The 21,525-nt window shown below is 36.1% G+C and overlaps 4 protein-coding genes across 6 annotated transcripts; 1 reads left to right on the forward strand and 3 right to left on the reverse strand.

The window, feature by feature from the left end:
• The first annotated feature begins 589 nt into the window (after positions 1-589).
• On the forward strand, positions 590-1,929 carry LOC116298399 (adenosine receptor A3-like). The gene has a single exon (XM_031706834.2). It carries the CDS (start codon positions 590-592, stop codon positions 1,613-1,615), a length of 1,026 nt encoding a protein of 341 aa, XP_031562694.1. The 3' UTR covers positions 1,616-1,929.
• Positions 1,930-2,872: 943 nt separating this feature from the next.
• On the reverse strand, positions 2,873-5,328 carry LOC116298398 (proteinase-activated receptor 2). Its single transcript, XM_031706833.2, has 2 exons — positions 5,082-5,328; positions 2,873-4,164 (listed from the first exon to the last, which is right to left on the reverse strand). Exon 2 carries the CDS (start codon positions 4,136-4,138, stop codon positions 3,068-3,070), a length of 1,071 nt encoding a protein of 356 aa, XP_031562693.1. The 5' UTR covers positions 4,139-4,164; positions 5,082-5,328; the 3' UTR covers positions 2,873-3,067.
• A 3,510-nt stretch (positions 5,329-8,838) lies between these two features.
• Positions 8,839-17,083, reverse strand: LOC116298400 (beta-4C adrenergic receptor). 3 transcript variants are annotated; one of them, XM_031706836.2, is made up of 2 exons: positions 16,879-17,083; positions 8,839-10,095 (listed from the first exon to the last, which is right to left on the reverse strand). In XM_031706836.2, the coding sequence occupies exon 2, from the start codon at positions 10,091-10,093 to the stop codon at positions 9,194-9,196; it is 900 nt and encodes a 299-aa protein (XP_031562696.1). In that variant the 5' UTR covers positions 10,094-10,095; positions 16,879-17,083; the 3' UTR covers positions 8,839-9,193. The 3 variants fall into 3 exon arrangements, with proteins under 3 accessions (XP_031562696.1, XP_031562697.1, XP_031562695.1); XM_031706837.2 differs by lacking the exon at positions 16,879-17,083 and adding an exon at positions 13,011-13,104; XM_031706835.2 differs by lacking the exon at positions 16,879-17,083 and adding an exon at positions 12,888-13,104.
• Positions 17,084-17,196: 113 nt separating this feature from the next.
• Positions 17,197-20,015, reverse strand: LOC116298397 (adenosine receptor A3-like). Its single transcript, XM_031706832.2, has 2 exons — positions 19,787-20,015; positions 17,197-19,150 (listed from the first exon to the last, which is right to left on the reverse strand). The coding sequence occupies exon 2, from the start codon at positions 19,099-19,101 to the stop codon at positions 17,968-17,970; it is 1,134 nt and encodes a 377-aa protein (XP_031562692.1). The 5' UTR covers positions 19,102-19,150; positions 19,787-20,015; the 3' UTR covers positions 17,197-17,967.
• Positions 20,016-21,525: the final 1,510 nt, after the last annotated feature.

Raw genomic sequence — 21,525 nt, forward strand, 5'->3', positions numbered from 1 at the left:
AAGGTACAGCGGCCGAACAACTCAACTCGCAATTATAATTTTTTTTAAAAGGAACAGCGGCCCGAACAAATGCCGGCGACTTCAAATACTAACAGTGAATGGTAACTTTCGAGACGATGTTTGCTAAACATTGTTTTTTTTATAGCAAATCAAGGTCATAATCAGTTCTGAATCTTAAGGAGGAAAAGCCGGATTCTTCTTGAGTGCTTGATATCCAAGCAAGCTAATTATAATCGTTCTATTTGATTTTGGAAAGTACGTAAACTTCGTTTGAATCAGCACTTGAATTGGGAGTATTCTAATTAGACTAAAGGGTATACGGAGTAAAGGAGTTGAGGGAAGACAGTTCTGAGCCACTAGGAGAAAACTGTACATGCATCGGGTTTGATACAACCGACCCCAAGTAAAGAGTTGGAATCGGTTTATGTGATAGCGAAGATTAAGGATTTGAGTTCAGAGTTAGTCGACTGTTGTCTGGCAAAGCTAGTGTGTACAGATAACTAAATATCTTGGATTAAACCCAAGGAAAATTAAAGTCAAGCACTGTTTTCGTCTTGACCAGAAACCGGCATTGGACATCGTATCAGTTATGGAGTCTCTCAACAATTCCGATGTTTTAGAAGAGTTTGAAGATGAATCGTATATGTCGGCATCAGAGATTATTTTGTGGTCGACTATTTTTATCATTGAAGCAATCTTCATCATTTTGGGAAACCTATTAACAATGTTAACATTTCTAAACTTCAAGCTTCGAAAAAACAAGCCGTTTTTCTTCCTATTGAATCTCTCCTTTGCTGATTTTGTCGTGGGCGCGTTTTCGATTCCTCTATTCGTACATGTATTTATTTCTTATTTCACTGGCACACACACTAACGAAGGTGTTTACTTGAGTCACAGATCACTAGAGGCTTTTACTCAATTTATTGCTATTTTTTCATTGGCTTTGGTATCATTGGAGCGGATGTACGCAGTCGTGTGGCCTATAAGACATCGAAGAGCAAAGATCAGATCTTATATGATATGTATAGCTTTCACATGGGTGTTGGCCGCGGCAGTGCCTTGTCTCTCACACATCCCTCTTCAATCAATCCAAACGCTATCATTTTACCTTTACTTCATCTTCCACTCAGCAGCTCTAGTGCTCATTTGCATAGCGTATATTATGGTCTGGATGTGGGTCACGTGTAATCGTCCACGAGTCATCAGCCGCCAGCATGAGCTGGACCGCAAGCTTGCGCGGACATTAGTCCTGGTTACTGTGGTGTCTCTCATCGCCTGGATACCCTTTCAACTGATTTATTACATCGGAAATCTGTGTAAAACCTGCGCTTTTATTCCTAACACACCACTGTACTTCAGCAAAATGTTGCATTATGGAAACTCTCTTGTGAACCCTGTTGTCTATTGCTTTCGTATCCCGGAATTCTACAAAAAAACTTTACGAATTTTACACCTGCGAAAACCGCCCGCTATTGTTCAGACCAACGATTCTATCGAGCTGCGAAGGCGTCATGATGTGAATGCTAGCCCTTTGAAGAATTCCATCGTGACATATCGAGAAGAATACCCATTCTCCCGTGACATGAAATCAATGGACAGTTGCTGTGATGTTTGAAGTGCAGTTATATTGGTATCAGTAGATAATGTCATTCATTATTCTGTTATCAAGTCAACTAGAAACATCCTTCCTGATGCCGGGATGCTAGTCTCAAAATCGATCCAATACTAAGATATTGGTTAATGTTGGTGATGATCGTCGCACATATCGTTTTGACGTAAAACTTAAACTGTATGTCTGTATCGATGTAGATATCTGACCTCATGTCTGGGTTTGACATGTTGAGTAAATAATTGAACGTTATATAGGTAAATGACTTAAGATAACAATGATATGAGAAACCGTTAGATTAAACGTGCACAGTAAACGTTTGGCCTTCGTAGAATATTGCTTTTGTTTGCCAAACACAAAGCTCCCGCGTTTAGTTTCCATAAAAGCTTAGGGATTGTGATGAGTAGACGTCGGGGTATTCCAATTGTATTTAAATGTCAAAAGGGTAGCCGTAACGTTAGATTCTTTCAAATGAAGAAGATTAGCAAGTAACTTTAATTTATAGGCCAGTACGAGATTTCGGACTATTTAATCATGTGATCTTCATGACTTCCAAATCCTGTTCATCTTATCAATATCATGTGATGTGTAGTTTCTACTAGTAGATCAGATCACGTGACATTCTACCAAGAATGACAGGTGTTCCTCATTAGTCGAGTGACTAGACATGATCACGTGATTTGAAAAATAGCATTTCATTTGTCTTTTTTAACGCTTGCGTCTTCACGTGTTCATAGGGTGTGGCTTAGAAGATAATTGCATTGAAATGTCATGACGTCTGTCCTATGGTTGTTTTTAATGTGTCTTATTCGAATAATTTTCAGTGTTGTTCAATTCTCTGGCTTGCTTCGACAGATCCATCTGCTTTAATTAAGAAAATGGAAGCTTTCCTAAAGTATTAAACCAAATGACATTCATGCTTACCCGGTTACTTTTCACTTATCGTATTCGAATTGTTGTCACTTTCGTTCAATTCTCTAGCTTGATTCGACAGATCTATCTGCTTTAAGAAAATGGAAGCTTTCCTAAAGTGTTACTATCAGACGATATAATTCATTCTAATCCAGTGAATTGCATTAAGTTAATCTGCTTATTTTTAGATTATAACGTGTTTTAGCAGCTTCTTCTGACGGACGTCAGTAATGCTACAATTCTGTATCAATTCTGTATCAATGTATCAATTCTGCTGGTCACGAATTAAAGCCTTTTCTCTTATAATTGATGAACTATCAATTGTTTGTGACAGTATCTAATATGCAGACAGATTCCAACCAAAGCTGCTATATATATAATATAAGTTCAACGAACAACATCTTAATTTTTCCACCTCGTTCACGTTAATTTGTCTCATTTTCTTTCGCTTTTTACATTAATTGACATGCCGTAGTCAGTATGCTCAGGTTTCTTTTCATATTTCTTCGACAAGTTTTCGATCGAGTAAAGATGTTAGTTGTCGTTTTACAGTTTCGTTTCTTCTGTAGACACGGCTAGATTTGTATCAGCAGTACAAGTCGAGGCAAGATTGTTGCACTTACGTTCTCCATTCTCGTTGCCACGTGATTCCGCTTGATCGTTATTTGCGCCTCCCTCCTCCATCCTTTCTTTGTTTCGCAGCGAACATGGCATTATGGGTATTTTGCTACATACGATTCTCCTCAAGTCACCTCGAAAGCCAGACATGCGCAGATAGTAAACTATCGAATTGACAAAGGAGTTGCCAAACTGAAGGAATTTCGTTGCCACTATCACAAGATACGGAAAGCTAAGTTTCCCTTTGTAGAAGTAAAAGACAAGGATAATGACTTGGAAAGGAAGCCAAGAGACAAGCGAGAGAACGGTGACAAGAATAAGGGTCTTGATCATGCGCTTCTGACGCTTTTGCCGCTGGTCTTGTGAAATGTTTTGCAGGCTCATCTTGATTCCAATAGCGGTGTACGAGAAGAGAATGAGGAAGACAGACAGACAAAGAAGAAACGAGATTATGTAGTTAACAGAAGACTTTGGCAGGACGTCATGTGGTACAAGGTATACTGCGCATGGCACGAGAGCAGCAAGAAACCACGTGACAAAAATAATGATGACGTAAACGAACGCTTTCATGGCCTTGTAGCTAAAGGGATACCATGTAGCAAAGAACCTCTCTAAACCAATTATTGTTAAAGAAAACAGTGAGAGAAAACCAGTAAACATATCCAAGGGGACATTAAGAGCGATAGGGAGCTCGAATTTCCAGAACCATCTAGACCCTACAGAGTACACTTGTAGAGGTGTCGCTAGGCAACCAACGAGGAGGTCTGAAACTGCTAAGTTAGCAAGCAGTAAATTGCTTTTGTTTTTGCGATATTTTTTACCAGTGAAAATGAGGAGTGAGAGACAATTCGCAGTGATGATCAACAGGCCTTCTAGTACAAATAGCGATACCCAGAGCTGTGCTTCATGATATTGTAAATGGATGGTGATGGCGGATCCGCTAGGAATCTTGGGACGTATTGAGGTCGTGTTCGAAGATTGGTTGTTTGTTTGGTTCATGTTTGTTACCCTCGTCTTCAGAAAACCTTGAGGACAAAATCTAGATTAGAAATGATATAATGATGATTTTGGCGTGCGCACTCTACATAGCCAACCTCTAATAGGCGACCATCTAGGCTAACCTCTATTAAGTGGGCAGTTGTACATGTGAAAGTCTCTAGAATAGGGTTCTTTGGACTAACTTATACTGCAAGCTAGAGTGCATACCATAAATCCATGAAAAAAATAACAAACAATATTGTATACAAATTAGCGCAAAGTTTTGTAGGTCTACCGGTCTACTAAGGTCTAGTGGAATTACTAATTTGAACAAATTTGTGCAATTTCTTACGACGTTTTTCAAGGATAAATGGTATGCACTCTATGAAATAGCAAGTGTTCTATATAGCAAGCTCTTGTCTTCCCGGGCGCATTTCCTATGCGAATCCTATATAAATATTCGATTTATATTTCATGGCATTTTTTTTGTATTCTTATTACGCTGTGAGCTAAAACTTCGCCTTCTTAGTAATACCCCATTGCTATAACCCCATTGTTGAGGTTCATGTTGACAACTGCTTTGTTTAAGAGAGTTTGGCTTATTAATAATCTCTTGATTCTATTGCTTTCTTTCAACTATTGATGTTGTTAATGATGATAATCGACAAGGCCATTAATAATAGGATATAGGCACTTAAAACAATAAAAAGAAAAAAGAAAAAAAAAGAAGGAAAAAAAAGGAAAAAAAAGGAATGAAAGAATGAATGAGTAATAACAAAAAAAGCAAAGATGATAATAATAATGTATATATATTTATTAAATGAATCTTATTTCATTATTTAAATGAAACAAAATCTTACATACTGTTAAATCGATCGTAACAAAAAAAGACGAGCTTAATATGCTTTTTAAATTATAAAATTATAAAAATTATGAAAATATAACTAGATTAACTTCTTTTTACCTTGGTTATAACTTCGTTTTGTTTACTTTTGTCTTTAACTTTCTCCTTCGTTCGATTCTCTTCTTATCTTGTCGTCTCACATCAATTCTTTTTTTTACGAATGGCGTGAAGAAAATCGTGTTCAAACACGATAAAAACTTTCAAACTCAGGTCCCATTCACAACATTTATATCATGTTTGTTCTAAGTATAGTATAGAAACCAAGGAAGCTTTCCAAAAGGGACTGACCTGTTCTGAGATGACCATGAGAATCGTAAATTGAAGTGCAGTTTGTGTTGATGAAGAAGACTAACTTATAGTAAAAGCTTTGTGAGTGACAATGTCATCAAGTCTTCACAAACAATTTACCTTTTGAATAATGCTTTATATTCAAAACTATTCAAATTAGATACCAACTTTCTAAAATGACTGACTTATTTGAAGTCTTTGCTCACCTGCCAATGACTACAAAGCAAGAGAATAAATGTGTGCCTTTACTTATATGAAATTTCGCTAATTTCCCCCCCAAAAAACAACAATATGAAGAGGAATCATTAAAATGTGTTGAAATAGTAAGACTGATTTTATTAAAGAATATATTATTTTGGAGCTAAAATAAGCAAAATGGTTATATAATGAAGCTAGTAAGTTATTGTATTTGAACGGTTTTTGTTTACAACGAGGATTCAAAATTAATTCTAGCTTTGTTATTCAACATCTTATTTAAACATTCATAATACGAGAATTTTTTTTATGTGGGCTTAATTTTCTTCCTTTTTTGCTTTTCTTTAATCTTGTACTTTATCCTATAATCCTTTTATCATTTCCTGTTTCTTTATTTTTCCATCTTTCATTCTCTCGTTATTTCTTTCCCGGGTTCATCGGACCAGCGCTAATTAAACGATCTATCAAGAATTTTAATCATGAGTAAGATAAATAATTATTTTAAAATCGCAATTCAGTGTTAAGGTTTAAGAAAAAATAACGCCGGAAATGAAAAAGGAAAAAAAAGAAAAAACAACATTTATTCATGGCTAATCCTTCATGAGAAACGCAAAAAAAGTTTCCTTATCACAAGAAGTTAGTTAGATCTCTCTCTTGATTCGAGGGGTTTCATGCAGGTACTCTCTCGGTGTTTCTCCGCAAAACCTAACACGCTATAAATCCCAATTCGTTCAGTGTACATGTGTTAGCCGTGTCCTGACTTAGAACAGCCAAGAGACTATATGTTAAGTGAATGCTACATCGAGTGTATCAGCAGATTAAAAAATCTGCCTCAGATGACTGTTTCAGGGTTCGATCCGTGAGTTAGCCGTGCCCTGACTTAGATCGGCCCAGAGGTTGTTTCAGGGTTCTATCTGTGAGTTAGCCATGCCCTGCCTTAGATCAGTCCCGAGGTTATTTAATTTTACTTGTTTCTGTACATTTCCTGAAAACATTTTGGGGGTAACAAATGGCATGTAAATGAATAGAAAATACCTTTGTCATAGATTTATAAATGACAAAGTTTTATACCATCTAAAACATTTTTTTAGATTGTATAAAGCTTTTTATTGGATTAAATATCTAGTAAAAATATCTTTCAAATCTTCTTGTCATACTTTTTTTTATACATACAAACATTGCACTGATGGCTTTCTTCTCAGGGTTTGATGACAATTCATCAGGTATATTTTGTTTTCCTCAATAGAACTTAAAATAAGCTTCCATGCTTCATTTTCATTAGTAATTAAGTTGTTCGTTTTGTGTTTCTCATTTCAATAACCATATCACGCGTTTCCATCTGTTTCTGTTGACATCGATTATATTTTTTGCTTCGTTTTATTTGACATTGGTTCACACCGTCTATTCCATCAATGGCGTGTTGATGACACAGGGTTATAATGACTGATCCGTGTTCGTTCGACGTTATTGTTTAAATTAATTTGTTAGGAAGTGGAAATGAAACAGAAAGTTAAAAGGAAATGTAATCTGACTAAATTGTAATTATTTGCAGGTGTGAGGGAAATAGGAGAGAAGAGAAAATGGAAATGAAAGTGAAAATGAAAAGCAATTTATCTGGATTGTGGTTAATGGCAGGTTTGAGGGAAAGGGAAGAGAAGAGAAGGAATGGAAAGGGAACTGAGTGAAGAGGAGAGGAGAGGAGAAGAGAGGAGAGGAGAAGAGGGGAGAGGAGAAGAGAGGAAAGGAGAGTCAACAGCTTATATGATAATGAAAATGATTAGTGTATACTAAGGATTAAGTGTGTTCCAACTACTCTCACCCACGTCTCCCATAACAGCTGAACTGTTAAACCTGAGAAATTTAAATAGATTTTCGTTTTTCAACAATGTTCTGAATCGCACTGTATGTTTAATATGTTGGATGGAGTAAACGTACTGCATACATGTTAGTCATCGGACAAAGTAACGATTTGCCTCATATAATGGCCTGTAAAATTTCGTAAAAGTTTTCCTCGCATTTTTTTTCGTCGAATGATTTTTTCATCTACGTAGCTTTTCGAATGCTCTTTATAAATATTTTAAAAGCGATATAAAAAATCCGCTGACGAATAAAACCAAATAGTTAGTTGTGTAAAACTAGTAAATTATCTATGCCATAGATAAAAGCAAAAGTTAGTGCTTCGTAAATTAATCTGATAATCTGAGATAATCTTTTAAAGGAGCGCGGAGCGCTTTGAAGTATTGCGCATCCTTGATGTCATGTATCATGTATTAAATTGTTAAGTGAAATTTGTTTTCTCAAGAAAGAGGTTTTGTTACAAACATGCTAAAAATAAATCATGACAAACTATAGATAAAGTCTTATAAATGGGAATTTAAGTTGACGGAAAATGTTATGTGATTGAACACTTGAATGAATATTTAGGATTCTGAGATAGCACCGATCAAACTAGAACCATTAGATATCCATCATTGTTGCATTTATTCAGGTTTTGAGACTTTTAGAGTCTTTAAACAATGTTAGATCGTAGACATATATTGATAAAACATAACGTTATCGAAACCCGCAGTGAACGAAAGTGCGCAGTATATTGGACCTGCGCAGTATGTGTATCATCAGTATTCAGTATATTGGACTTACGCAGTATGTGTATCATCATTATACAGTATATTGGACTTACGCAGTATGTGTATCATCAGTATTCAGTATATTGGACTTGCGCAGTGTGTGTGTATCATCAGTATACAGTATATTGGACTTGCGCAGTATGTGTATCATCAGTATACAGTATATTGGACTTGCGCAGTGTGTGTGTATCATCAGTATACAGTATATTGGACTTGCGCAGTGTGTGTGTATCATCAGTATACAGTATATTGGACTTACGCAGTATGTGTATCATCAGTATACAGTATATTGGACTTGCGCAGTATGTGTATCATCAGTATACAGTATATTGGACTTACGCAGTAGGTGTATCATCAGTATACAGTATATTAGACTTACGCAGTATGTGTATCATCAGTATACAGTATATTGGACTTACGCAGTATGTGTATCATCAGTATACAGTATATTGGACTTACGCAGTATGTGTATCATCAGTATACAGTATATTGGACTTGCGCAGTATGTGTATCATCAGTATACAGTATATTGGACTTACGCAGTATGTGTATCATCAGTATACAGTATATTGGACTTACGCAGTATGTGTATCATCAGTATACAGTATATTGGACTTGCGCAGTGTGTGTATCATCAGTATACAGTATATTGGACTTGCGCAGTATGTGTATCATCAGTATACAGTATATTAGACCTGCACAGTATATTGTACTCATTATTTCATCTTTATTAAACCAAATTTTAAAATTTTACTTTAAGTTTTTGAAATTTTAGTCCTTGCCTCAAAGCGTTAACTGATTTTGAAAGACATGCTTCAGTTTTAACTGAGTAAATATGCAGGAGCCGGCGTGATTTATGAATATAATAAGCTAAAAATATCCAATGAAATAATTCGCTGTTTGTGGATAACTTAGAGCTCATATATTCTGTGAAGTCTATTGTACTTGCGTAGTATGTGTGTAGAAGAATTTCAAATAACGGTATTTACCATAAAAATTTAGAAATAATTGATGTGTTTTTTACGTAAGTTTTGAAATATTTAAAGTGGCCAGTTTCCAGATCTACATTTTAACGTCTTGACAATCATCCAGTTTTTCAAGAGGGATTTCCTCGATTCTTCTTGACTCTTCTCTTGCTGGTGAAGGCTTACACAGTAACTTCATCAAAGTGTTTCTGAACTCAGGCATCTGGAAGGCATATATAATCGGATTGACGAATGAGTTCATGTATTGCAACAGCTTGCAGAAAAACAAAAGATTATGTGGTAAATGATTCTTTAAACAAAGCCCGCAGAAGAAGTTGATAATGTTGAGAAGATGAAAAGGCAACCAGGTGAAAATAAACAGTGCTGTGATGGTGAAAATCATGCGTGCGAATTTTTTCTCGTTGGCTGGAGTTCTGTTGTTTTGACGGTAATGGTAGTGGACCTTGAACCACATTCCAATGTACGACGTGCACATGACCAACAAACACGTGGTCAGGGAACAGAACATGATGAAAAAGAAATGCGTATACGAGATGATTTCGTATCTAAAGAGCATGTGCAGACAGGTTATAACCGCTGACATGATCCATATGATCAACACAAGGCCCATGTAGACTCGCATTGTCTGTGCCACTCTGTATTTGAATGGAAACCAGAATGCGTACAGTCGTTCCAGAGAAATTGCGGTTAAAGTAAAGACTGATGCAAATCCCGATGCGATATCTACAGCCGTGTAAATACTCTGGTATTCTCTGTTTTGAAGGTGGTAATTCAAGAGTATGATGTACATGGGAACAGTTATTATGCCAATCATCATATCCGCTATGGCTAAACTGACCAAGAAATAGCAAGCACGCATACGTACGAGTTTCGCACTTTTAAGGAAGGCAGCGATGGTTAAGGAGTTTCCCACAATGATTGCAATGGCTGTCGCCGAGAAGGCTACACTCCAAGCAATAACCACTGACGTTGGCATATCTGTGGCGCAAGGAATAATATATAAGGTTACGTTAATACTCCGGGAACGGTACAGCTGTTTTAGAGTAATCACCACGAGAGTGATCATGATTCCGACTCAAACAAAAACAAACCAATCTAAGTACAAAAACACCTTAAAACCAGTCACCGTTGCAGCAGTTTCATTCTAAGTGGAATTAAAATCTTGTCCCACAAACACTGACTTCAAGTCTGTCTGGTGCGACAAGGATTATAAGACAATTTATTTTTTATGTATTTTAGCAGGACAGCAAAAACATCAACAAATTATAAACAATTTCCGGCGATCAGGTTCTTAAATTCTGAGATATTCTAGATAATGTTTTAAGTATTTTAGCAGGACAGCAAAAACCTCAACAATTTATGAGCATTTTCCGTTGATCAGATTTATTTTTAAATTCTGAGATATTCAAGAGAAATTTTTGAGCTTGTGGGACATAGCAACGGTAACTAAGGGGAGTTCAAAACATGAATTATTCAAACAGAATCAAACCGTGACTAGTTATAAACGAGTCCAAGAGCCTTAGCAATGAGGACAAAATTGGTTCTATCTTACTCCCCGGCCGTATAAATAGTCTCTACACCCATATTCTTACTCTTTTGCTCTACATTTCCAGCCACTCCGACCGAATGAAAAGATCGAACTTTCTCCGCCTTATCTGCGTTCATTTTAGTCTAGCTTCCGCAAAACACGTCATGAAGATAGACCTCTGGGTCAGAATCACACGGTACCTTTCTGGGTCTATGTTGGTCTGTACGTCAGGATATTTTGTTTTTGTTTAGCAGGGCAAGTTTTAGCTCTAAGTTTATTATCCTTGGCTATTGTTTTATTGTCTTCATGCGTCAGGTGCCTTACAAGCACCAAGAAACTTAAACCGTCCCTTTTCTGATTACCTAAAACCGGATCCAGACAAGAGGCTAGCGCTGATATGAGATCTTGCTTTCGCGCAGAGCGCTTCGTTTCTTAAAGAAGCTAAAAAGAATAAAGAAACGCGGGTTTGATTTCTAGACCGAGATTGCTTACAACTGCAGTTTGTGTTAAATTTACACCGAATAGACTTTCCTACTGCGAATAAATTACGCTAATAACGCCAGATAATTATTACTGAAATCAAACGAGCAAATTCCATAACCATTATCCTTTGGCATCGTAGGCCATAACAACGGATCATTACCCTTACAAGAAGTTCGATTCCTTATTTCATCTCTCCTCGTCAACTCGAGCACATATTCGAAAAGTGAAAATTAGATAAATTGGAAAGAAAATAAGGTTGTGTATTTTTTTGAAAATTTGTTCGTTCCTAAAGGAAAACTATTTCAAAATCCTTGATTACGATTGAAAAACAAAGAAATAACTACAAAGATAAAAGACTTTTAATCACTATAAGATTCAACATTCTCTTGACCAGGGCGAGACCATATGTATGCAACCAATTACTCACGAAAGTAAAAAATGATTTCTTGATCTGCCAATGTTGTGAAATCAAATCGACCGAGTGATTTCGGCGTTGAAAATATTTATTATTTGAAATTCAATATTAGAATTTAGCTTAATGAATTATACCATTAACTTATAAATTGTTAGGTAAACATGTAGTGTGACTTTGTTGACTCGAAATATTTGAGGAGGAAACGAAAGAAGCCACTTTAGTCTGATTCAACAGAGTAAATATTTTAAAGCTGATGAAACACGAGCGTTGAAAGTAAAGTAAGGCGAAATAGGGCTTTGTGTTTACAGTGTAAAATGCTATCGGACACTTTAAGTGAATGAATAAATGATGATATTTGGCACAGTTACCATCAAACTGTGATCCCACGATCCTAATGTGATGTAAACTGACAAAAGACGCTGAATTCAATTTCGGCGACCAAATCGAGAATTTTTGGTTTTGAATAATCCTCACAAACTCCTTTGCGTCGGAATAACGTTGATAATAAGTATAATTTCATGTAATATTATGATATCTTTCAATGAAAACAGCTTCTCTGCAATTTTAACTGACCTGCTCTGTAAAACAAATCACCAGTGTTGAATTTTGAAATCACGTTCTATGTGTCGAACTTTTTTAGTTTGAAGTTTATATCACAAATCATCGAAAAACAGCTGCGTTCAATGCTGTTGAACTGATTGAGGTTGTTATGAAGAGAGTCCTCAAAAAATGGAAATCCCTTCAATTTAGTTCTTATGTTGCTTCCATTTCATCCAGACTTTCATGGATTACTGGTCAGAATCTCATCTCCTAAAAATATAATCAAATAAAACTCAAGAAAGTTTTAGCATGTAGAAAAGAAAAAAATAGGGAGAAAAAAAAAAAAAAAATTAGAAATCTTTTCAATTTAGTTCTTATGTTGCTTCCATTTCATCCAGACTTAAAAGAAAAATTTCTTGGATCACTGGTCAGAATCTCCTAAAAATATGATCAAATAAAACTCAAGAAAGTTCTAGTTTATTGCCGTCACGACTGCAAACTTTCAATGGGGTAGCTCGATTAGTTTTCACTATTTGTTTCTGTTCAATTCCATTTTATCTTAATATTTCGTACTTAGTTTCTAACTTAATCGCGTTAAACTACCAATAATCTGCGTTTTCCTTTTTTCTAAATCAAAGCATACGAACCTAAAAGATTTAGATTGTAAATTTATAATTTTTTACTCTAAAGGAAATTGTGTCGCATATTAGATAAATCTTATATCAGTTACCAACCAAACTGACAATATAACTTCAATTGTATATATATTTGCTTATAAGGCCTACTAACTTCAGAATCACTTACCGTTGCTAGGTCTTTTATCCCTCACACGTTTTACCTAGCAAGGCTTTTCATAAAATGAGAGCTGAAGTCTAGGACTGAGAAGAAGTGTGAATAGAAGAAGATGTGATAGAATCAATTATGTACCTCACATTGGCTTTGAGTGATTAGAGTTCAAAGAATCGAGCGTATTCTGCAAAAAACAATTAGTATTTCAGCCGGCATGTGCGTAACGGGTTCGTTTACCGAGTGACTTCCAACCTCCTGGTGTGAGAACTGATATAGATATTCCATGTGATCAAGGATAGCTTAAACGAATCAATTTGGACCTCAATATATGTCTTATAGCAGGGATTACACCCATAAGGCTTTCAAATCCAGATTCCTTGGATGGTTTTAAAGATATTTAACTCTTAAACAATATTGATTCTAGATTAGGAGATTTTCTGGTGATATTGAAATATTTACCAAAGAAACGCATCTAATCCCATGGTCACAAGTGACACCTCTTTGTGAACTATAGCCTTTGTGACTCATAGAAATTAAAAGCATTTTTCTTTCAGGCATTTCATAAATCCGATCCCAACCATTGCCGTTTTATTTTAATTCTATTCAAAATCAGTGATAATTTTCTATAGATTAGGCAGTCTTCTCATTGAAATCAGATCTAGTTATAAACAAATTTCCTAAGCCTTCCTGTCATTCCAAAAGTTGCGCATGCGTCGAATACACAGTGCACAAGAACGTTCTTGCACCTGTCCCACCCCCTGGGGATATGATGCCTACCTTGGACTATCTCCTGTTAATATCAAGACAACCTTAGAGATAATAACCTTGAATTAGGTTCAATTATTAGTCATTTAAACTTTTTTTTTTTTTTTTTTTTAATTTTTTTGGGTCGTCAAGTCAGTCATGTTGGATGATATATACAGCAAAGTACAATTCTAAGTTTTTAAAAAGCGAAGAGCAGACATTTTGAAATCCATGTTATGATTTGCGTAAGGAATCCCATCACAGAGAGTGGATTGTGTTCTGTGGGGTTTCTAGACTTTCAGACTTTGTTTAATCTTTTATTATCAGTTCGAACAATCAATGTTATTTTTTCAACAAATAAACAAAATAATATGAAGAACTACTTCAAAAGCGAACGCGCCACTAGAGAAAATTTGCATGCATAAATATGTATACTTTGAGAAATCTCAATGGGTTTTGAAGGACTTTATTTTTAAAAAATTCTGTGCTTAGGACTATATAAAGAAACACTAAAATGGCTTAGCATGATTTTGTTATTACGAAAATCAGCTTTGAAATGGCTTCCCTATTTTTGCGTTATATACTATCATAATGAAATCAAAGATAAAGCAGAACAGAAAAGTTGAAATTCAGTAAGATAATTTGTTTTGGGTTTATGTGTGAGCTATTCCCTTTGACAAGTGTAAATTTTTACATCTATAAAGAAACATTAAAATGGCTTCCATATGTCATGAAAAAATTCAGCATTCAAATGGCTTTTCTAAATATTTGTCGTATATACTATTAGAATAGAATAGAATTTTCTAAATATTTGTCGTATATACTATTAGAATAAAATAAAATAGGTTAATATAATATTTCAAGATGCTTGGGGTTATTTGTGAGCATTTTTCCCTTGTTGATGTGAATAAATTTCAAATACAATTCCAACAGATGTCGAAACGCTGCGGCATACCTCGAGTGCGAACGAAAAAAAACACTTTTCAATAGCATTCTGCAAAATAACCCTCAGGCTATCTCCTGTCAAGCTTTAAGTCGTTTTGTACTAACGCTTTACAGCGATTTTTTATATTATGGATTTTAGTTTTAAAATATTTGCTATAACACTTAGCGGGTATTTCCATGCCCGGCCTATTGCACTTATAAATAGCTGTTTGCGTCGCTTTTGAGAATATATTACGCAACGCCGAGCTAAGAATTAGATTACCAAGAGCTAGAAGAAGAAAAAAAACTGCTGGGGTTAATGACCCTTCTCCGAAATTATCTCGAATGTGAGGCTGACATTAAAAAATACCGAAAAGAAATCACACTTTTCTCGATGGAATTTGTGGTATTTCTTTTATATTTCCATGCGTTAGCCTCGCATTCAAGACAATTTTGAGATGAGTTCATTCTAAATCAACACAATGCCAAAATCTTTGTCATCTTTCATTGGCTTTAAAATACATATATATATTTATCCTTGAATTATAGCAGGTCCAAATTTTTTGAATTATAGCAAGTCCATCTCTGGAAAATTTCTCATGCCAATATTAATCAATGGACGTTATCCCCCTCAACGAACATTGATAAGAGCAAAATAATGCATATTTTTTAATGGTTCTGTAAAGCCTTGAGGGTGTCTTATACGCTATAACTGCGTCGAGAAGAGCCAGCTAGAGGGCATGTGTTATAATAACATTTTAACGTCTTAACTATAGTGAAATAGCAATAAACGTGTTTAAATAAGGTAATGACAGAACTGAAAATATCAGCCCCCCCCCCTCCCCCCAGGGTAATGGTTTTAAATATTCAAAGCAAGCGCTTCTCATGAAAATGTTACCAATAAGAATAGTTAGAGGAGTTTTCGTATGACTGTGAAAAGCTCACGACACGAACGCGGTCGTGAAACCGCAAGGCATATATTCGCCAAGCCAATTACATTGCACGAGAATGTACTCTTTTTTCATATTCAATACCCGGAACACGATCACGCCAAAGTTACGACACTGCAAGACCAATCACATTGCGCGAGAAATCAATCCGGTCGAGGCACTCCCCATACGACACCGACTTTTTCACAGTCATAAGGCGTACTGCTCTATATTGATTGAGATGCGTAGTTACCTAGCTTCTCTTCAAATAGCAAATCCTGTCTACACCCCAGTTATTAATGTTTCAAATTTGAACGTTTCTATTAACGAGACTAATTGTTTTTATATTGGATTGTTTCAGCTGTCACTTATCTGATTTTCTATGGACTGATGTTTGCACCACAGGGTACCCAATCAGTAAAATTGGAATAAAATACTTTTCTCTCTGTCTAGTTGTTGAGAATGTGGGATGGTGGGACAGCATGAAGGTGAGGTTAAAAATGAGTAATCCTCGATACAAGACAGTCCAAATTTTTTGCTTGCATAAGAGAAATAAACCATGAGTTGTTGAATCTCTCCTGTGCTTCGGTGGTTTTTCTCCGCGAAAATGAACTTCTAAGTCCAACTGGGATTTCAGCGGATAAAAAGCTACTCTGTGTAAAGCCAGGGCTAAATCCTATTTATTTACTCTTACATCTTATATTATACCTCAATATATACCAAAATTACCATATACAATACAAGTAATAAATATAGTATCCTAGCACGTGCGTTCTTCATATATAACCCACGCTTCCTTTAAGGCGTTAGGGAGAAAGGCGTTATTAAAACCAATAACGGCATCAAACGCCGAATCCATCACATCCGCTGGTCTCGCATCACGTCGAAACACTTTAAGAAATAATATTTAAATATATTTGGTGTTATTATTATTGTTAAGCCTCGCGATAGAAACTAGATGATTATTTTTGTTAATTTTCTTGAGAACAGTTGACGCGGTAGCACATGTAAAAGTTGAAGAAAGTTTAAATCGGGTATTATGAAAATAGACCGCACATAGCTGATAATTCAATAAGCATATATTGGTTTAAAACGTATAAATTTAGCTATGAAGAATAAATGAAAGATCATGTATTCTCTTCGTAGTAGCTGGTTCAACATAGTTTACTCAAAATAAAATCATGATTGCCCGAAGCTAGAACTTGAATTCGAATACAGACATGCTTCTTGCATATGCTGGAGGTCTAAAAATACAAGTTCTATCATACAAGTTTATATAGATTGAATTTTTCTATTCGTTTCACTAATAAATCCTGTCAGATACACTTATTTAAGCCTAATTGTAATATCTAACCTTTGTGAGTCAAAGCAATCGTCTTCAATTAGTGGGTAGTAAACATCAAACTTACTTTTAAATCGTTTGTAGCAGTATTTCGACCGCTTTCGATTGATTTACACCTTTCACAAGAAGGATGAGTTGGACTCCTTTGTTACACGGAACGCGTTGTCGTACACTATGGGTAATCTTAAGTAAATATTTGGTTTATTTTCTATTGTAGCCTATTAGCTAGTTTAGTTTTTAATATGTAGATGATTGACACCTCAAAGCCATTTAGTGCAAATCATAAGAAGTTGACAGCCATTCAGTGTAAATTGAATAAGGAGCTAGTTACAAGCCCAGATGGTCGCTTATTCAAATACCATCAACCACTTAAACGATGCACCAATAGACTAAAATAAGCCGGTTTAATTCATTTGAATGCTTTTCACGGATAAACCAGGAAAGAATAAAATAGGATAAGTGTTCCTAAGTGAAATGGAAGAAAGAGGGTCTCTCACCAAAATATATTTTTTCCATCGTTATTTAAAACACGCACACTATCACTACCGATATGCGCTTTTGTACCACTTCTTTCTTTACCTTCGGAATCCTTTTTATCCTGCCGGATCAGTTTCTCTCCATTCATAAATCGATGCTTTGGGAGTTTTCATAGTTTGCATACGCGATAGATTGAGCAAGAAGGCCGAGAATTATTCACTATTATTTGGAATTCTGTTTCTCATATTCTCACCTTACCCACACACTTGTTCATTGAGAATTATTTCGGTATTAGCCAGACACAGGGGACACTAAATAATTATTTCAATAGAAAAATGCGGTAATTCCAAAGAGGTTGGAAATGAGAACTTGAATAAAAATTGCACCCTTGAAAAGCCTTTAAGAGTGTACTTCAATTTTTTCACTTTTCAATTCTATCCATACCCTGAAACAACCTCTGGACTGATTTAAGTCAAGGTGCGGTAACTCACAGATTGAACTCTGAAACAACCTCTGGCCTGATCTAAATCAGCTAGGGCGCGGCTAATTCGCAGATTGAAAGCTGAAACAACCTCTGGACTGATTTAAGTCAAGGTGCGGTAACTCACAGATTGAACCTCGAAACAACCTCTGGGCTGATAGGAATTGGAATCCAGAAAAAAAGTCGTCCTTAATTTATCTAACTTAAGGTGTTTTTTCTGTTTCTTAGTGGTTTTATTGTCACTTCTGGACTCCCAAAAACTCCTTTTGGATCGAGCTTTTGATTCATTCTACTGGAGTAAATACCAAGGCAGCTGAGATGAAGTGAGGTCACTAGTTTTCTTTTCAAGCAAACCCTAAACCCTTTGATGTTATAGGAGTAGATGATGGGGTTGATCAAGGAATTTGAATATTGCAACAGTTTTACGAATCTAACTAACGAGGTCGAGACATCGGGTATGTATCCATTGAGATGACAAATATAAAATACAAAGTTCATGATTTGAAAGGGAAGAAAAGTTACTACGAATGCACCGGTTACTATGACAACTACGACTGTTAACTTTCTCTCCTTGTTGGCGTTGAATTCGGACTTCATTCGGATTGCTAGACGAGAGGTTAGGCTGTTTTGATTCTTCTTTCTTCTTTTCATTGACATCCAGATCCTCATATAGGCTACACATAAGGACAGCATTGAGAATAGAAGTGAGATCACAATGAACTGGAACACTACACCAAATGGTAAAATATTGTTTAAAGATAGGAGATAAAGGAAGCTCTGAAATGCTGATGCCATCCAGGGTAGTCGTACTAGATACCAATATGTCCTTTTCTTGACTTTACGGTGTTTCTGAGGCTTGATAACGGAGTAGAGCCTCTCAAGAGCTATGGCAGTAAGAGTAAAGATCGATGCTTGACCAAAAAACACATCGCTGGTAAGAAAGGTTATGTTCAATACAAAGAAATATCGAGGGATTTTCCCGGATTTTTCCAGGATTAGGAGAAAGACTTGTAGTGGTATTCCAGCAATACCAACCAATATATCAGCGATGGCCAGACTGAGTAAAAAACAGTGCTCCTTTTTTCTACCAAAATATACGTTACTACGAAAAACGATGATAGCCAGGGCATTTCCGATGATGATAATGAACAATAGGACTGAATAAATAAGGCACCATGCAACCAACTCTAGTGTCGATTCATTATCTAGGCTACTATTGGCTAGAATATTCGTGCCGTTCCAGCTATTTGATTGGATAGTGTTTAGTGTGGGCGTAACAAAGACGCTTGAGTTGGATCGTTCTGGAACGTTTGATGCGTTTGACGAAGTCATCGTTTAAGGTTCCGCTTGAGACCGCCCTGCCGACTTCTTTCACAACAAACTGTCAAAAGATCAAACGAGGCAATCCCATCAGTATATATTTTTTATTTCTGGTTTTCATTAGTGATGCAAGCCGACGCAAGACTCAACGAAAGAAAGTCACGCATGAAAAACAAAATATTCCGTTCTCTTCTGCTTGCAGCGATTCTTTTTATATCGAGACAATATGGAGTTGCGTGTGTTGACGTCAGTAGTGAGAACCAATATCAATCGTGTATTTTTATTGGCTGGCGATAATCTATCTTAACTGAAAAAACCTAATCATCTTGATAATGTAGACCTGCAACACTGCAATATTCATTGGTCAGCAAAAATATCTTAATGAAGTTTGTGTAATGACACTTGCGTGCTTAATATGCTGGGTAGAACGATTACTTGATTGTTTCACTTATCTAACGACTGAATCTGTCAAACACTTTTTCATTCGCCATTTATCTTCATTTTATTTTGTGGTTTGTCAAATAAATATTTTGTGGGAAAAATAGAATGGAATGAAATGGAATAAAATGAAATGAAATAGAACAGAATGCCGGAAAGAGATTACTGACAACTTTTTGTTCCAATTTAAAACTATAAAAAACGCGAAGGGCAAATCGTGCCTGATGTAAACGGCTTCGTTCTATTTTGCATGGCTTACCTTTAGACCTAGAACAACTGACGTCGAACTCAAGCCACCTACGATGCGTGTTTTCTTGACTGCTTGATGTCTTGATGACTTGGTGTTTTTAATTTTCGTTTATTCCAGTGCTAGCGAGAATCCCCAAGGACAAACTTTATATTCCCTTAGCGACAAAATTCCACCAGACACTGTCTCCCACCAGCTATAGCTGCTGTTCTTGAACGGCTTCTAACGATCGCTTTCACGAGTGAAGTTCTAGAAGCGAGAGGAACTTGATTAAACGATTAAGATTCAGCTCGCCTTACTACGCAAGTCTAAAATAGATTACACTTATTTTGTCATATTAATTTGGAATGATTGGTTACGTTCTTCGCATGGTGCCGTTGTAATTTGGATGTTGTCATAGTGATATGACGATTTAGCGCCAATGACCAATCAGTTGTCGTCTCTTTCTAATACTTTTTTTTTTTTGTCTTAAAAGATTGTGTTTGTTACTGGCTTAAACACAATTGTATGACTCGACAGATATAATGATAATTAATATAGCACACGTTGGTTTGAGTTTACGACAATGAATTTCAAAAGATTGTCTTTCATTGGTCTCGTCATCATTCGGTCTTAGAATTTGATTGCAAATAAAACTCCCATGCTGCACAGCCACCACAACCCCCCAACGTGTCCGCATGCCGGCTGCTTATAACGTATTATTCTGTCTTTTATGGAAATCAAGCACAGTCGCCTCCAGTGTGTCTTACTACCTGGCTTTTGTTCTCGATCCCTGGACCGACCGGCATGCCAAAAAGTAGGTTAGGTCTCTCCCATGATTCGAGGATTTTTCTCCGGATTCTCCAGTTTTCCTCCTTCCTCCAAACCTAACATGCTAAATTCCAATTCAATCTGTAAGTTAGCCATGCCCTGACCTTGACCAGCCCAGAGGTTCTTTCAGAGCTCGATCCGTGAGTTAGCCATGCCCTGACCTTGATCAGCCCAGAGGTTGTTTAAGGGTATGGGTGTAGTTTGAAATTCCACCGCCTCTCCCCAAAGTTTCCTGCCTGATTACCGACTGCGTATAACGCAGTATCTTGTTTTTAAAATAGCCTTATCATAAGGTTTCAGCACTAAGACCTCCTCTCGGAGATATAATTAACATTGGTACCACAAAGCAGCTTTTCATTCATTGGGGGCCAAATATATCAAGATAGCCTGATGGTCGCAGATAAGTGTAAGTAGCGAGTTCCAGACAAGACTGGAACGGAAATATTATAGATCTGCATTTTACAGAGATTTCAGACCGTAATATATTACCATTGCGCTTAAAAGGAACGGCAGAGTTAGACCAGGCATGTTGTCGTGTAATATATCACTCAACTTCTCCAGGAATGAATGTTCTATTTTTATAACAAAAGAGGGGGAAGTTAAAAGTCACTGAATGTTTACCAGAGGAAGTCGTTCTCCAAGGGATATCCTCGTTATATCTCATATTTCTGCCGTTTCAAAACATCTTATCTATACATGTTTTTTTTTTTTTTTTTTTTTTTTTTTTTTTTTTTTTTTTGATAAAAGATTCTCTCTGTTTATTAATAGGTGTCAAAGTTTGAATTTTACAAATTTCTCGCGTGTTGATTGGTTATTTTTTTATCATCAATAAGAGGACAGACAGATAAAGCTGACGTCAACGAGCGCGCGCTCTTTCCGTTGGTGGTTTTGATCGCTAAAATGAGACGTTTTTATCGTTTAAGTTATTGTAAAAAACAAAT

Source organism: Actinia tenebrosa, unplaced genomic scaffold, assembly GCF_029948245.1.
Source record: "Actinia tenebrosa isolate PJP-AT-01 unplaced genomic scaffold, QUT_ActTen_1.0 PGA_scaffold0__85_contigs__length_37466705, whole genome shotgun sequence".
Lineage (NCBI taxonomy): Eukaryota > Metazoa > Cnidaria > Anthozoa > Actiniaria > Actiniidae > Actinia > Actinia tenebrosa.

Bases quoted from the DNA above. Each gene is read 5' to 3' on its own strand.
- LOC116298399 (XM_031706834.2), top strand. From the start codon at position 590: ATGGAGTCTCTCAACAATTCCGATGTTTTAGAAGAGTTTGAAGATGAA.
- LOC116298398 (XM_031706833.2), bottom strand. From the start codon at position 4,138: ATGAACCAAACAAACAACCAATCTTCGAACACGACCTCAATACGTCCC.
- LOC116298397 (XM_031706832.2), bottom strand. From the start codon at position 19,101: ATGACTTCGTCAAACGCATCAAACGTTCCAGAACGATCCAACTCAAGC.
- LOC116298400 (XM_031706836.2), bottom strand. From the start codon at position 10,093: ATGCCAACGTCAGTGGTTATTGCTTGGAGTGTAGCCTTCTCGGCGACA.